At 36.2% G+C, this 16,464-nt stretch overlaps 1 protein-coding gene across 1 annotated transcript; it reads left to right on the top strand.

Moving 5' to 3' along the window:
- The first annotated feature begins 6,157 nt into the window (after positions 1-6,157).
- Positions 6,158-13,707, top strand: LOC132852866 (up-regulator of cell proliferation-like). The gene is made up of 4 exons (XM_060880354.1): positions 6,158-6,196; positions 7,302-7,388; positions 7,518-7,574; positions 8,688-13,707. Exons 2-4 carry the CDS (start codon positions 7,361-7,363, stop codon positions 13,337-13,339), a joined length of 4,737 nt encoding a protein of 1,578 aa, XP_060736337.1. The 5' UTR covers positions 6,158-6,196; positions 7,302-7,360; the 3' UTR covers positions 13,340-13,707.
- The last annotated feature ends 2,757 nt before the right edge of the window (positions 13,708-16,464 follow it).

Raw genomic sequence — 16,464 nt, 5'->3', positions numbered from 1 at the left:
TTCCATTCTGTCTTGTCCTCTACTGATCTACTTGGTACAATGACACATTATGTACTCTTAGGTTCCGTACACCTATAACATTAACCTTTATTGAACATGAGTAGACATTTTGTGGTTAATATTTTGTGGTTAGACAATTTAATAAATGTTACACTTTCATTTAGTTGTTGCACAGCTACGTGCAGAAACAACCCAGACATACACCTTATCAGTTCTATCTGCAATCAGATACCTGCTGTAAAAATGTGCTCCTAGTGTGAAAAATCTGTGTCTTGTGCTTCAGTGCTGAGTGCAAAAGCATAGCAACCCACAAAGTAATTATTTACTGCTATGTTTCTTTGTTTCTTTATTATACAGAACCTGTCCTGTCATTGTCTTTAATAAAACCTCCTCTACCTGCATTTTCGTCTGCCTCCGTGTTTACACCTTTATGTAACACCTGCATCTGAATGAAATTGTTTATTTTTTGTTTTAATCAGACAATGCAAGTCTGAATGGAATGCAGTCATATGATTAGATAACATCTTGTGTCTGGTATCTTGGTCAGGGTTTATCTAGTCCGTTCACCTGAACAGTACACAATGCCATTCCGACTGTGGAGAATATTCAGGACTCTTCATTCATTCTAAATGTACCATACTAGGTTTAAAAAAATTATGTTTAAAATTTTTAATTGATCTTTTTAAATGCAAAAAGAAAATACAAATGTGTATAACTTAGAATTGTACAGCACCTTTCTGTCTCCATAGCCCAAAAATGAGCTGTGTTTATTTTCTCTGTTCTGTTGGTGGTTTTTAAAAATCTAATAATGACATTTGAGTAATAGAGGGATGAATGTCCTGACACACTCCCAGCTATTAAATCACAAAGAAGGGGAATATAGCCTGTATATGAGGGATAAAGGTCTTGTTCCCTGCTGGTGCTTGAACCCTGATCAGCCAGTCAACAACCCAGAGCCTTAGCCACTTGAGCTCCCAATGCCACACAGAAACGATTACACACTAGCATTTTGAGTGGAACCAGATAGTAGTGTAATGATACGTCATAAGGCTGAGGATCCATTTGCAAGCTTTATTATCACTCTCGTAGTACAACAGGCTAGGGTCAGTATCGGCAAACACAACAACGTAGTAGAGGCAGTAATCGTAGTCAGTAAAACAGGCAGAAGGTCAGGGCAGGTGGCAGACAATTGAAAGACAGGAAAAACAGAACAATGTAACAAACCAGGATAAACACTGGGAGAAAACGCTCAGACTGACAGCCATGGCAAATCAAGACTTTGCACAGAAGTCAAGTTCAAGTTTGCTTTTATAGGAAGTGGATGATTGGAAACAGGTGATGGTGTAATCAGTCCTGGTAAGAGGGTTATGGGAAGTGTAGTCCGGAAGCTACTAATATCGGAGGACGAGGCAGGTGCTTCAACCATGACAAGTAGAACTAGAACGTACATTTCCTGAAGAAAATGTGAATGGTGCTTGCACGTGGCAAATCCTGGAGGCTAGTCGAGACGAGCATGTGACGTCATCTGAATACTCTTGAGGAAGTTTTCCTCATTGTGCTGAGTGTTTTGATATGTCACATGTCCATGTTGTAAAAAGTTTTTTGATTTTGCATATTTTGGGGGCGGGGCTGCGGGACAACCGGAAGGCCAGTCGGTGCACCAATTTAAAACTTTGTTCAGAGTATCACCCTAAAGGAGCTGGAGTTTGGTGTAGATAGTTCGAAAGCTTGCCCAGTTATAAACCTCCAAAGTTTTTAATGGGAGTCTATGGGGGAAAAGGCCTCTCCTCATATTAAACATATAAACACCTCTCCTCAATGAGCCGGTCGATTTGACACGTCATTCATGGGTCTAGGACAAAAGCTGCGGGACAAGTTATGCGCCGAAGTTTTGTCCTGGACACAATAGTAAGAATGTTGCTTTGCAAGCACCATTAATTATATAATAATTATCAATTATTATAAATTTAAGTTGACATGAAGCTGAAGATTATCAAGGTGCATTCAGACAAAGAAATACTTATGATCTACACACGAGGGGTGTGGTAAACTTGTAGATGAATTTAAGTACCATTTAAATATCATCAAAAAAAGAAATGAACTTGTTTATGTTTCATTAAAGTTTTAAATAGAATTAGATTGGGATGGTTGAATGTGCTATGCTGCAAGAAATGACAGATCGTAATATATAAAAAGATATATTATTAAGAATATTATGTTAACTGTTTGAAGTCAGGAAACAAAAAATATCTCCTGAAGAAGAAGAAGAATAAAATTAACTGCGGTAGTAAAGTAAAAAAATGTAATAAACAAAAGCGACAGCATAAAATATTAACCAAAAAGAGAAAATAAAAACAGTATAATTTAAACATAGACAGGCATGAAACTCAAAGGATACAAACACACAAACTACTACCATGTCCCATTATTCATTTGTCCTCTATGCATATGGCTAGTTTTCACTTTATTTGTAGATCATTGGCCTTTGCCTGTTTATTGGATATCAACTTAGCCAAATTATTGTTTTGGATTGTTTGATACTATCTTTCTCTATCTGCCTCCAAGAAATGTTGGTGTAAAAGGGTTTTTGCAGGGTTTTCATGAATGTCCTGACTCACTCACTGCTATTAATTCACAAAAAAAGGGTAATATGGATTGTACAGTATATGTAAAGTTGGCAGGGAGTGGATATTGCACACAAAACCTGTTTTAAATGGTTGCTTGGTGTCTACTTCTATCACCACTAACAATATTATAATGTTGTATGACAGATTAACTTCTGGGCTCACCCTATATGACTCACAGAGACACAAATAGAAAATATCTCAATCATAATTATAGCCTTCTATTGTCTTCTCCATGAAAGAATGGTTCTCCTGAAAATAATAGCAGTTCATAAAAACAATTATATATAATGCCACTTAACATTATAATTTAAATAATTTAAGTACAAATTGATGCATTTATGTATGGTTAATAATTTATTGCATGTGTAAACTGTGCAAGAATAAGGGTGGCTTTTCAGGTGTAATGAAACATCTTCATAGTTACAGAGAGCATCATTCTTCATGGTGGCTTAGCGGTTAGCACGTTCAACTCACACCTCCAGGGTTGGGGGTTCGATTACCGCCTTCGCCTTGTGTGTGCAGAGTTTGCATGTTCTCCCCGTGCCTCGGGGGTTTCCTCCGGGTACTCTGGTTTCCTCCCCCGGTCCAAAGACATGCATGGTAGGTTGATTGGCATCTCTGGAAAATTGTCCGTAGTGTGTAATTGCATGAGTGAATGAGAGTGTGTGTGTGCCCTGCGATGGGTTGGCACTCCGTCCAGGGTGTATCCTGCCTTGATGCCCGATGACGCCTGAGATAGGCACAGACTCCCCGTGACCCGAGGTAGTTCGGATAAGCAGTAGAAAATGAGTGAAATACAACAAATGACAGAAATGAGAGCTGAGAACTATTATTTTTGACTTTCACAACTACAAACTGGTGTTTGAAGGCAGTATTTTTCTGTATCATTTTTTTTTTGTATCACATGAAGTCTACCTGGGTTTCATCTGAACAATGACATGACTGGCATAACTGACAATTACCATTCAAATATTATAAAAAAAATAAATGAACTTTTCCATGTTTCATTAAAGTTTTAAAATGAATTAGACGGGATGGTTGAAAGTGACCAAAGTTGAGCTATGGAGATACTCAACTTTTATATACATTAATTTGCAAAAGCCTTCCTATAATCCCTCATGGAAAAGCCTTAAGGCCACGTTGGTATAATCCTTCATATAGTAGTCTGGAGAAAGATTGTGACCTCTTTTCCTGAGGTGATGATTAAGCTTAAGTCTTTGGTGACATTGCCTTCAGAATGGCCATTTGCCCAGCACCAGTTTGATGTATCAGCTTGATAATAAGGCAAGGGGCTTGTAGTCTTCATAGAAATAAGATGGGGTAGGACCAATGTAGAGTTGGATAGTTGTTGATAATAAGTACATCCTGCCATCCTGCCCCAGCTTAAATGATAGTGAACCTACCTTTGGAGTGTAAGCACTCCTTTAGTTCAATTTACCATCATACATCAGGCTTGTTTCGATGGAGGCAAATGCATATTAATTCTTTCTTTAATCTAATCTTTAATCACTGCAGAATGTAGCATAGCCCTACAAATTACTACTATTTCCCATTATTCATTTGTCCATCAAACATATCTGGCCAGATCTGGTTGGACCATCAGTGCCAGGACTATATGTTATTGGACTATTCCATGCTATATTCTGAGGCTACTGAGTGGTGAGACATTCTAAACGAGATCCAATAACATGAGCTTATTTTCATGGTTATTTACAAAATTCAACACATATACATGTGTACATGCATGGAAACTTGAATAAATATTAAATAATGTTTTATATCATTTTTTTGTAGTTCTTACATTTTGCGCCTGTGTTTCTTCACAATTAACTATTAAAAACATGGTAAGAATGACCTTTAATTTGTTTAACATAATAGTAAAAGTATTAAAAAAACATTGAGCGTTGCCAGGTGGCACCTCAGAGGTTTTAACTTTCGGTTTAGCTTTCCATTCCAGTAATTCTTGCTTACTTTCTTTATGAAAGATTTTCTATAAGAACATACCTGTAAATTACATGGGCGTAAATTTGTTTTGACAAAAATGAGGTGGAGAAATGAGACAAAAAAACAAAGACAAACCTGTTGTACGTATTGTTTTGAACAAGTGTGAGTTATTGTTTTTTTCCCAATAAGACTAAAGCAGCTTAGCTTGTTTTATCTATTTATTTCAAGCTCCATTTATTATCTGTTTAATTTTGACAAGAAGCCCAGGTTCTGGAGATGAAATATGTCCCCAGAGAAAGACAAAGGTTTTGGGAAAAAAGAAAGAACACATAAGAAACTGCAGCTAGAATCACTTCAACTACTAATAGGAATGACCAGGTACAACTAGAGCGTACACTATTCATATATGGATCAATGAATATAGTTAGAGAGGGATAGTACAGTGGCAGAAATTATCATATGACATATGACAAGTGTCAGGAATAAACAAGGGTGAAATTAGCAGACAAATCTTACACAGAAAGACAGCAAATTTTGGAGAACTGTCTTATTTTCATATGAATCCAAATTTTATTTGGAAGGGCCTGATGCAGACTGTTGGAGTTGAGAGATCCAGGAGAAAAATTACAAGGTACAGCAGTGGCTGCTTTTCCAAGTAGTATTAGTAAGCTAATTTTCTCATTTTTGGTACAAATCTGTGAAAAACAATGAAGAAATTATTCCATCAAGTGAATATTTCACAAAACGCTTCCCTAAATATATGGAATGCAATGAAGAAGAAAAAAGTTTATAATTACTGCTCCGTTGTGGATGAAGTGATAATTTTTTTGCTTGAAAATTGGAGGAACATTGCACCACAACTCTTACAGAAACTGTAAGACTTTGTCAAAAGGTTCTGCAAATAGTTTGCTTGGTCAAATTACCACAAACATATCTATTAATTAAAAACATATTTTTTTTTGAACATTTGGGAAATGTTTTGCTGGAAAAGTATGTTTTTTATTATAATTAAATTTATTAATTAAAAAATGGTAGCCTCTTGACAAATGATACTTACTGTATGATAATAATCTACTGCATATTAAAGTGTATTTCTAACAATCTGTTTTCTGCTGCATAATATACTTTATACCCATATCTAGGCCATACCATTTAAATGAATGTAAATAATTCCAGTAAAGCTGCTGTGAAATGATGAGTATTGTAAAAATCTCTAACTCTATATAACTCTATATAACTTTATATAAAACTACATAAGTGTAAACTTGTATTCTAACTACCACATGTTCATATTGTTTGTCAGCAAAAGTACACCCATGTGTACCCTAACCCTAACCTACCCATGTGTAGTTAAGGGTGGAGAAAAGTTTGTTACCAAAAATGCTTATTATTTTCTGCATCTTTAAAAATTCTTAAATCATTATGATGGATTGGTATTGCAAATTGCCTTGAATAACATGAGCAAATGTCACCTCAGTCTGCTTTTCACTTGCAGAACCTGCTCTACAAATCTGTTCTACACCCATCTCAGGGATTACAAATAGTGACCACAAGCAGTTCAAACACAGATAACACGGACATCGGCATGAGAAGTCATCCTAACAGTCTGTAATTGACTTATTGTGGTAAGCCATAAAAATACTTTTTGCACTTCAACTATTTTCTTCCTTTAACGTCTACAAACCTTATACATTATTGTTTCATGAAACAAGGTGTGCTTTAGAAAATAGAGAACTTGACTGTAGGTATAAGGATTGCTGTAATATTATTCACTAGACAGATAATGAGATTTTGCTTTAGAACTGGTGGAAATCCAGAAATATATTATCCAACCATTCAACAGCAATCATTCTAAGTTAAAAATATTGATTTTTCTGTAAACAAATCATCGACAGTGCTAGTACTACAGTACGTAAGAGAGTAGGAGTGACAAAGTAGAAATTCCTTTAATCTTACACAAGTTTTATAGCATATATGACAAAAAGCTCATGGAATTTGCACAAATAATGTGGATCAAGTTTTCCAGGTGAAGCTCAGCAAGTTCAAAGGTAGCTTTATTGTATTTGTTCTGTTGTTAATGTGATATTTTATCATAACAGTGCTGAAACATTGTAAATTACTGTAAAACACTAGACTAATTATACAAAAGAAATGCTTGTCTAACAGTTTACAACAGATGTATTTTAGATCATTCATTCATTCATTCATTCATTCATCTTCTACCGCTTATCCGAACTACCTCGGGTCAACTATCTCAGGCGTCATCGGGCATCAAGGCAGGATTTAGATCATTCATTCTGTTGTAATTTGAAAAGCAGTATGAGCTGAATGTGTTCACTGTTAAAACATCCTGTCTGGGCACTCTTGGTATTCAGAGATAAAGTAGATAGAGATAGAGGTAGGTAGATAGAGTAAACAGGAAAGAAGTCACATTGGTTTCTGTGCTAGGGATCAAGGGATGCTGATGGCTAATTCTGAATGTTAATTCTGAAGGCTAGACATCAATATTGAAGGATATGAAAATATTGTGGTGCTTTTTTAATTTTTTCATTTGAATTTAAAACTCAGAAGCAACAGCTAATAGCAAGAAGCTGATAAGGTGTTTATTAAAATGTTATAGTATATTTATATATAAAGCAGACACACAATAGACAAACTGATTTGAAATTTGATTTCATTTTACATTTGATAACATTTACCACATCGAATCATGTTCTTTTTTCTCCACAGGTACAAAGGAACATTTATTTGATCAGTGGCATAAAATGACAGACTAATGCTTAAGAAACATGGCTTCTACTACAAATATCTCTATATGTAAGAACTATACATTAATATTTTACCAACATGGTATTAAAATATTCATGTATTCATGTCTTGTGTGTTTGAGGGTGTGGAGTTGAAATAGCATTCGTGTGTTTCTACATAACTTTATTTTGTGTGTAGCAAAAGACTCAATCGGACCATCAGGATCATCACAGAAGGACTCAGTCAAACTCAGTGGTGAGTTGAGGTTAATAACCTTGTGTCATCATAGAGGGAAATGGGGCTTAGAACATAAACATGGGGTAGAGATATCTAATACACTATTACAGGGTAAAAAGTTACATTATTCCTTTAATCCAAATGCTGGGTAAATTGCTTTAGACTTTCTGGTCTCAATATTGCATTTTATATATAAATTATATATGTAAGGGATAGATTTGCTAAATTCTTATACAGCTTACTGCTTTCCTTTCAAATGAAGGTAGCAAATATATCCAGTTGTTGACTAATTTTGGGTAATTAATATTTATGTCTAATAAATAAATAAACTCACCCCAGGCAGTGACATAATGTTTATGGCCATTATTTATTTTAGGTTATTAGTTCTGTTACTGTTGCACATTTACTGAATTACCCCTGCAGGTGTAATTGTGTTTAAATTTTTAAATTGACTGTATTTTTGTAAAAAAAAAAAAAATCTCTGTAATAATAATGTAGTCAAAAGCACACGCCTGTGACTACATTATTATTACAGAGATTTTTTTTTCATGATCAAAACACGCCTCACGAATAAAACTTCCTTAGAAATAATCGTATTTTCAAACATTTATTATTTTCCTATAGTCACTACCTAAACCTATCATTCAAGGTTCATGAAAATACACTCCCAAATGACACTTTTATTGAAGTACTCAACTGGAAATACATAAGATGGCTATATGTTACCATATTATATAACATATAACATAAATATGTTATGTTATATGTAATCATCAAAGCTTCCCAGATCTAACTGAAAAACTGTCCAATTCCTACTCATTTGTCAACTATCCCCTATCACAAAACAACTACCAACTGGGGGGGGAAAGGCTACTATATGTTTCTGAAGCATGTGAAGGCAGCTGACTGCATCATTTTGACCTGCTACTCATGCAAATTTAGGGGGTGGTATAAGCCCAATATATCTTTGATAGAGTCTAGTCAAGTCTTATGTATGTTGCTGTGGAAACCTTGCTTAAGCTATAAATATAAATGTTACCTAATGATACCTGATACACATATGTGACATTTATCATTTATCACAACATATAACTTTTAATATAACAAAATTAAATTTGTTTAAATTTTCAGATGCACCTGTTTCACTTTTGAAAACACTAGGACTTGAAAAGTACTACCCAAACAAGCTGACCCTGAAGTCATTACTGGAAATCAACAGTGCCAAATTGTCCAATGAAAAGACTGACTCACTGAAAGCAATACCATGGGCCTTCCTGAGAAAGTTACTAATGGTTAATTCAAATTCAAGGTTTATAGAATCTCCACCTTGTGAAAATGATGAATCAGAAGACTTGTTTAGTGAAGAGGACAGTGATGGTAGTTTTAACCTTCTAGATCTTCACACTGCTCTCTTTTTATGTGCAGATAGTTTTCTTCAGCAAGAAATTGCACTAAAAATGTCAATGTGTCAGTTTGCAGTACCATTTCTGTTACCTCAAGGAGTACATAATCAATGTACTCTTATGTTATGGGCTCTTAGAGCTATCCTAAAAGAATGGCGTCCTCAATCAATGTCAGAATCAAAAGGATTTGTTGAAGACAGTGTTGTTCATGCAGAAATTCCCTTGGTATCATTTGTGAGATTAAGTAACTGCAGCTTGTCCAAGTCTCAAGTTTTGAACCAAGTTCTCAACAATTCACAGCAGCACCAGGACTTCTTTTCTCATAGAGAAATGATTGGAGGATCTGCACCTAGGCTAATTGCTAATGGCATGGTTGAAATATGCTGGAATCTTCCATGTGGGAACAATAGCATTGATGTCTTTCCTGAGGCAGTGGCGATTGCTAATTTAAGAGGTGATGCTTGCACATTTGAAACACAATTCAGGTTCCTTACTAAGGTGTCAACAGCTGTCTTTGTCTTCCTTGACTGTGTTGATGAAAATGAACAAAGGCTGTTTGCCTCTTTACAAGAAATTAAGTCCAGCATATTTCTTGTGGTGAACTCTCAAAGAAACATGACCCAGGTGGTGAAGTCATCTATTGAGGCATTAATTGATACTCTGCAGCTGGATAGAGACCACATCATTAAGAAAAGCCAAAAAATAAATTTAGCTACTTTTGCTAAATCGATCAATTCTTCCATTAAGACTGTTCTAACTGAATCTCACAAATCATTTAGAATTGATTCCATGAAGGAGACTGCTCAGGAATTTGGTCTTGCCATTGATGAGATTCAAAGAAAAGCCTCTGTATCAGCTGAAGGAATGGCAGAGAAAATCTTGAAAACGATTGGAGTTCGTCAAATAACAGACTACAAAAAGATACAGTTGCCACTACAAGGTGAAAATTGGAAACAACTGGCTAAAATAGAGAAAGAGAAATGTAGATTACTGAATTCAGGAGGAATGAGCCTGGAGAAATACAAGAGTAAACTTCAAAAAGAAATTGATGAAATTTGGAACAGACAAAGTCAGTACAAAATGACCAAAGCAATGGAGATCTTCACTGATGCTTTGTTGAGCTCTGATGATACTGAGCGAGCCTTCTTTCTGAAATGGATGGGACTAAAGATGGACATGCGATCACGCAAACACATGTCAAACCTTCGGCAAAAATACAAAGAGTGTGAACAAAAGAAAGACAGAGATGCTATAGCCCGATTAGACCAGGAACTTCTTGATTCTTCTCTTGGCATCGAGCATTACATGAGAGAAATGGGACAAATCTATGAGGTTGCTTCATTTGGTTCAAGCAAAATATCTGATAAAATAAGCAATCTTCCTACTCTAGCTGCCAAACTGCTTTTGGCTGGATTTCCTCTTGAACTACTTGATGGAGATGCATCAAATATCCCAGAGAAATGGGTGAGCAATGTTCTCATGGAGCTTCACAGTATGGTTGGGAGAAAGAGCCGCGTGCTGGTTATAACTGTGTTAGGGGTTCAGAGTTCTGGTAAATCAACAATGCTCAACACTATGTTTGGAGTCCAGTTTGCAGTGGGTAGTGGACGATGCACACGTGGAGCATACATGATTCTCATCCCTGTGGGTGAAGACTTGAAGGAAGAGTTACTTTGTGACTTTGTTCTTCTGATTGATACAGAGGGTTTGAAATCACCAGCACTGGCACAACTGGAAGACAGTTATGAGCATGACAATGAGTTGGCCACGTTTGTGATTGGTCTTAGTGATGTAACTATAATCAATATAGCAATGGAGAATTCCACAGAGATGAAGGATGTGTTACAGATAGCAGTTCATGCTTTTTTACGCATGAAGGAAGTGGGTAAAAAGACAGTCTGCCACTTTGTTCATCAAAATGTTGGTGGTGTATCAGCAAATAACAAAAACCTAACTGAAAGAAAAAAGCTCTTGGAACAACTAGATGAGATGACACTGATTGCAGCTGGGATGGAAAAGAAGCCTAACATAAAACAATTCACTGATGTTTTGGATTATGATGTGGAAAAGAATAACTGGTATATACCAGGCCTATGGCATGGCACACCACCAATGGCACCAGTTAATTCAGGCTACAGTGTGGCTGTTCTTGATTTTAAGAAAACTCTTTTTGAGATACTTAGAGCAAGAAAGAATGAACAACCCTCCCAGATCCCAGAGTTCCTGCAATGGATGAGTAGCTTGTGGAAGGCAGTGAAGTTTGAGAACTTTATCTTCAGTTTCAGAAACAGTCTTGTGGCCTATGCCTATGAGAACCTTTGCAAAGAGTTTTCAGACTGGGAATGGTCTTTCAGAAGACATATTTTGTCTTTGATCTGTAATGCAGAGGTTCAACTGTCTAACGCTAAAACAAGTTCAATTCGAGAAGTCGCTGAAACACTGAAGAAAAACTTGCACAAAGAGATTGAAGTTCAAAGCAAATTAATAACTGAAAAACTGAAAGACTACTATAAACAGAGGGACCGTTATGTGCATTTGGTGGAAAAGTACAAAACTGATTTTGCTAATAGCATTAAATCGCTGCAGAGTGAATTGACAGAGGAAGTGAGAAAGAGATTTGAATTTGCTCTTGAGAAGAGAAGAAACAAGGAGAGAGTAGAAGACATACATAATAAGCAAGCTGATATAATCAAATGCAAGGTCATGCAACTTCTGCAGAACTACAAAGATCGTAAAGATGAGGTGACTGACAAGGATCTCAAAGCTGATTTTGAAAGTATGTGGAGCCGTGAGGTGGGAAATGTCACTGGTCTCACAGAAAAAGATGTTCCTCATGATGTTTTTATCAAGTTTCGTTCAAGTTTTGAACATCGTAACGTCACACAATATTTGCAGACAGTTATGACATTGACAGAATATGGACAAGAACAGTTCAAGGCCAAGAAAGAACATGTGAAATTGGGAAAATTAAAATCTTTAGTATATGCACACCGTAGTGTAAAGCATGATCTACAGAATATTGCAGATAATGCCATTTCCAGTTGCTACACGATGATTGAACAATTTACACAATCCAAAGGTGATTACCAACCTGATTTTACAAAAGATCTGCTTGATGCAATTGATGGACACCTCAAAAGAGCAGGCACCAATTATGACACAAAATTTGAATTTGACCTGAAATTGCACATTTGTGGCATTGCTTCTAGGAGGTTCACAGAGATGCACAAGAAGTATCTTGCTGAACAAGATCCTTTAAAACGTTTACAGAAATTTAAGAGTCAGTATCTCTCTGATTTCATTGATTTGTACAGAAAGAATGACCAGTGCCACAGGAAAGCAAGAGAATTCACTCAGGTCTGTCTCAAGCCAGCAGTGACTGACTACATCAATCAGTCCATTGGACCTGATATCGTTGACGCAATTCTGCTAAACAACCCAACTGAGTATAGTTCTCGAGTGCTGTTTCAGTACACAATTCAAAAGGAGCTACTGGAAAAATCCAACTTTGAGGATTTTAAAAAGTACATTTTGCAATATATCTTTTATGTCCAAGGATGGATAGACAATCATATTGTAAAATGCCTTTCCAAAGACATATCTCTGCAAAACATAAAAAGGAAGAAGCTGGACGACACAATGCAGAAGATCATGAAAGCAATGGAAACCTCAAAGCTTGATGACAATGGATCTCCGTTGCCCAATAATGAAGAGGGTACAACAAAATTGATCCAGAACCTTTGCAAATTTTTATGCTGTGACATCGCAATGTCCATGAACACAGTGGAACAGGTCCTCTTTCAAAATACAAGCTATTGTGCTCCCTTCACCAAAAGTCTCTCTGAATGTATTGATGAGATGAAGCTACAGTTAGTAGATGAAATCTCCAGGTCAACTGATATCCAAGAGACACTGAACAATGTGTCTGTGAAGCCCAAAAATGAGCTCCTTAAGAGGGTGATTGGATGTTGGAAAACGTGTCCATTTTGCAAAACACCATGTGAGGCAGGAGGGAAGGAACATCAGCAACACTATGCAGCTGTGCACAGACCAAAAGGTCTTTGTGGTGTCCTAAATGATAATGCTCTCTGTGAAGAGATCTGTACATCTAGTGTATTTGGCAATAGAACATTTGAAACTCAAGAAACAAATTTTGAACCTCAGCTCTCTAAAGACTACCGGAAATACTATCCAGACTGGCATATTGCCCCTGACGTGTCCTTAAAATCCTCAGATTACTGGAAGTATGTGATTGTGACATTCAACAAGCAATTTGCTGATTGGCATAAAACAGAGCCAGCTTTGTATCCAGATGAATGGAAGAAAATCACTAAAGAGCAGGCTCTTATTAGTCTGAAGAAAAACTTCAATATCAAATGAGACAAATCTGCCAAAATGTCCCAGTAAATGTATTGGGATTTCTGAAGAAAACCTGAATCACCAATGAAAATAAAAATTAGTATTTCCATCACCACTCTTATGACTTATTATGTGATTTTCTGGGCACTAGTTATGTCGATCATTTGAGCTGTCCCATTGATATAATGAAAAACGGTTCATTCTTAATTCCTATTACTTAGTATGCCTCCAATGATTAATATATGAGAAGTGAGGATTTTCTTATAGTTTGATTATTTTTGCATTTGCATTGTTCAAATGTTTATTAATCACTTTGTTTCAGTTATTACGACTTTGTTAAAATGTCACAGTTGTGTGAATTAATTAGTTTCTCTTCTAATGTATGAGCAAACAATATGGGTATGTTCGTGAATTTACTACATATACAAATACATAAATGTATCTTTGAAGGAATTGATTGTGAAGATTTGTGTTATTACATTTGTGTTATTAAAATAAACTAATAAAAATATAATAAGCAAATAAACTCTCACACTAAATTGGATTCAATTCAACTTTATTGTCATCATACATACGGTAAAAGGTTAAACAGTATAATGAGGCTTTAGGTGTAAACATATTACATACTGTATAATTGTTGACCAACAAGACAAAAGATTAATAGGTGAATAGCAGCATTAGGATATTGCCCAAAGAAACAAAAGATTTTGTTAGATTTTTAACATACATTAAAAATCAGGAGTGTTATCATCTAAAAGCATTTGTTTCTTTAGAACCCTGGCGTGTGCACACAGGTGAGAATCATCACAACCTGTTAGTTTTACCCACCTTCTTGCCATTCATGCTAAAGCACCACCTCAAATTTTAATGATGCAAATGCCATTGGCCCAAGTGAAACCAGATACTGTACTTCCAACTGTCTGTACCTGTCTATCTCAACAATCTTTTTTTAATGATAATGATTATATAATTTATGTATGCGATGGCATACACATTATTGTTGTGAGACCCTGGCAGGTACGTAACAGGAATCTTCCTACGCTCTAATACTGGTTCTCAGCCAATAAACCTAAATAAATGTAAAGATACAACACAACCAATTATTAACTTATCCATCAGAAGACAGACAGGAATAGATAGTACAAAGAGAAGAAAAAATAGGGAAAGAAAAGAGAAATGTAAGGCAAATAAACAAAGGAAAATTGATGTAAAAATACAAAAGTTTGAAAAGGTGGTTGAAGAGTTGAAAGATTTGTATATGAGTGACTAAAAGAAGACTACGAGGGATCAGACACTGTACCTAGACAGCTGGAAGAAGATTCCAAAAGAAAGGAAGATTATAATGCATTATGTTTTATGTTTTATTTTCAGAAGTTCAGGAGAACTCTGAATTGCTTTTCATTTTCTTATGTTCATGTATTCTCCTATAATAGAATTGATAAGATTAATATTGCTTATTTTGACTGTAAACTTAGATGATTATGTTTCTTGTAGTGAAATCCTAAAAGCCCACTGTCCATTCACAGGTAAAATCTGCACGCAAAGTGTTTCAACGCTCGCAGTCGAAATTTGACGGCGAGAGAATGTTTCAGTCATATATAATCACAACCTTATAACCACATATAGAATTGTTAACCTTGAAGATTAGGAAAAAACATGAGTAAGCACTCTGAGGGTCGCAGACAAGAAATGTTTGGGCGATGAGATTTGTACGGTGGCCAGGAAGTGCAAAACAAATTAACAAATCCGAAAACAAATTAACAAATCCCAAAACAAATTAACAAATCCGAAAACACATTAACAAATCCGAAAACAAATTAACAAATCCGAAAACACATTAACAAATCCGAACACAAATTAACAAATCCGAAAACAAATGAACAAATCCCAAAACAAATTAACAAATCCCAAAACACATTAACAAATCCGAAAACACATTAACAAATCCCAAAACAAATTAACAAATCTGAAAACAAATGAACAAATCCCAAAACACAACGACAACCCGGAAGCGGTTGGTATAGTTTGTGAATGGAAACGTACCATCATCGGACGAGACACCTTTCATTCACCTGTATATCTTTAATGACAGTCGTCTTGTCCAATGATCGGTAAGTTTCCATTCACAAACTATACCTACCACTTCCGGGTTGTCTGAATCGGTGCAAGAAACACATTAACAAATCAGAAAACAAATTAACAAATCAGAATCTGATTCTACAGAATCAGATCATCTGTAGAGAATGTCAAGAGCACCAAATTTCTTGGAGTTGGAGCGGAGAACTTCTTCTGGTCACTCAACACCAATTCCATCACCAAGAAAGCCCAGCAGCATCTCTACTTCTTTTTACAAAGGCTGAGAAAAGCACATCTCCCTTCCCCCATTCTGACTATGTTTTACAGAGGGACCATTGAGAGCATTCTGAGCAGCTGCATCACTGTCTGGTTTGGGAACTGCACCATCTCAGAACGCAAGACCCTGCAGCAGATAGTGAGGGCAGCTGAGAAGATCATTGGAGTCTCTCTTCCCTCTATCATGGACACTTACACCACACACTGCATCTGCAAGGCCAATGGCATTGTGGATGACCCCACACACTTCTCACAGTCACTCTTCATCCTCCTGTTGTCTGGAAAAAGGTACCGAAGCATTCAGGCCCTCACGACCAGACTGTGTAACAGTTTCTTTCCACAAGCCATCATACTCCTCAGCAACTGAACTGAACTGTACTGAGCACAATGCACACACACACACACACACACACACACACACACACACACACACACACACACACACACAATCAACTGTATGGAATGCAATGACCTACACAAAATACACACACTTACAGTATACATCCATATCTACAGCAACACCATATCAAACTGTTTACATGCTGCTTTGCACACTGCTTTTGCTCTTTGCACATGCTGTCTTTCACATTTCAGTCGATTGCTGTTTTACACAATACTTTACAGTAACTCATGCAACTGTTGCTATAATACTAATGTGTTCATTACATTATTTCTGCACAATATTGATTGAACATACAGTATTTACACTGGTCGGCGCTGTTTTTGTGTATTGTCCTTTGTGTATTGTCTTTTGTATAATGTCTTGCACTGTCTTTTGTCTTTTGTGTTTCTGT

Source organism: Tachysurus vachellii, chromosome 10 (genome assembly GCF_030014155.1).
Source record: "Tachysurus vachellii isolate PV-2020 chromosome 10, HZAU_Pvac_v1, whole genome shotgun sequence".
Lineage (NCBI taxonomy): Eukaryota > Metazoa > Chordata > Actinopteri > Siluriformes > Bagridae > Tachysurus > Tachysurus vachellii.
The sequence above is the reverse complement of the archived record's forward strand: the minus strand, read 5'-3'. Positions and strand labels throughout refer to the sequence as shown.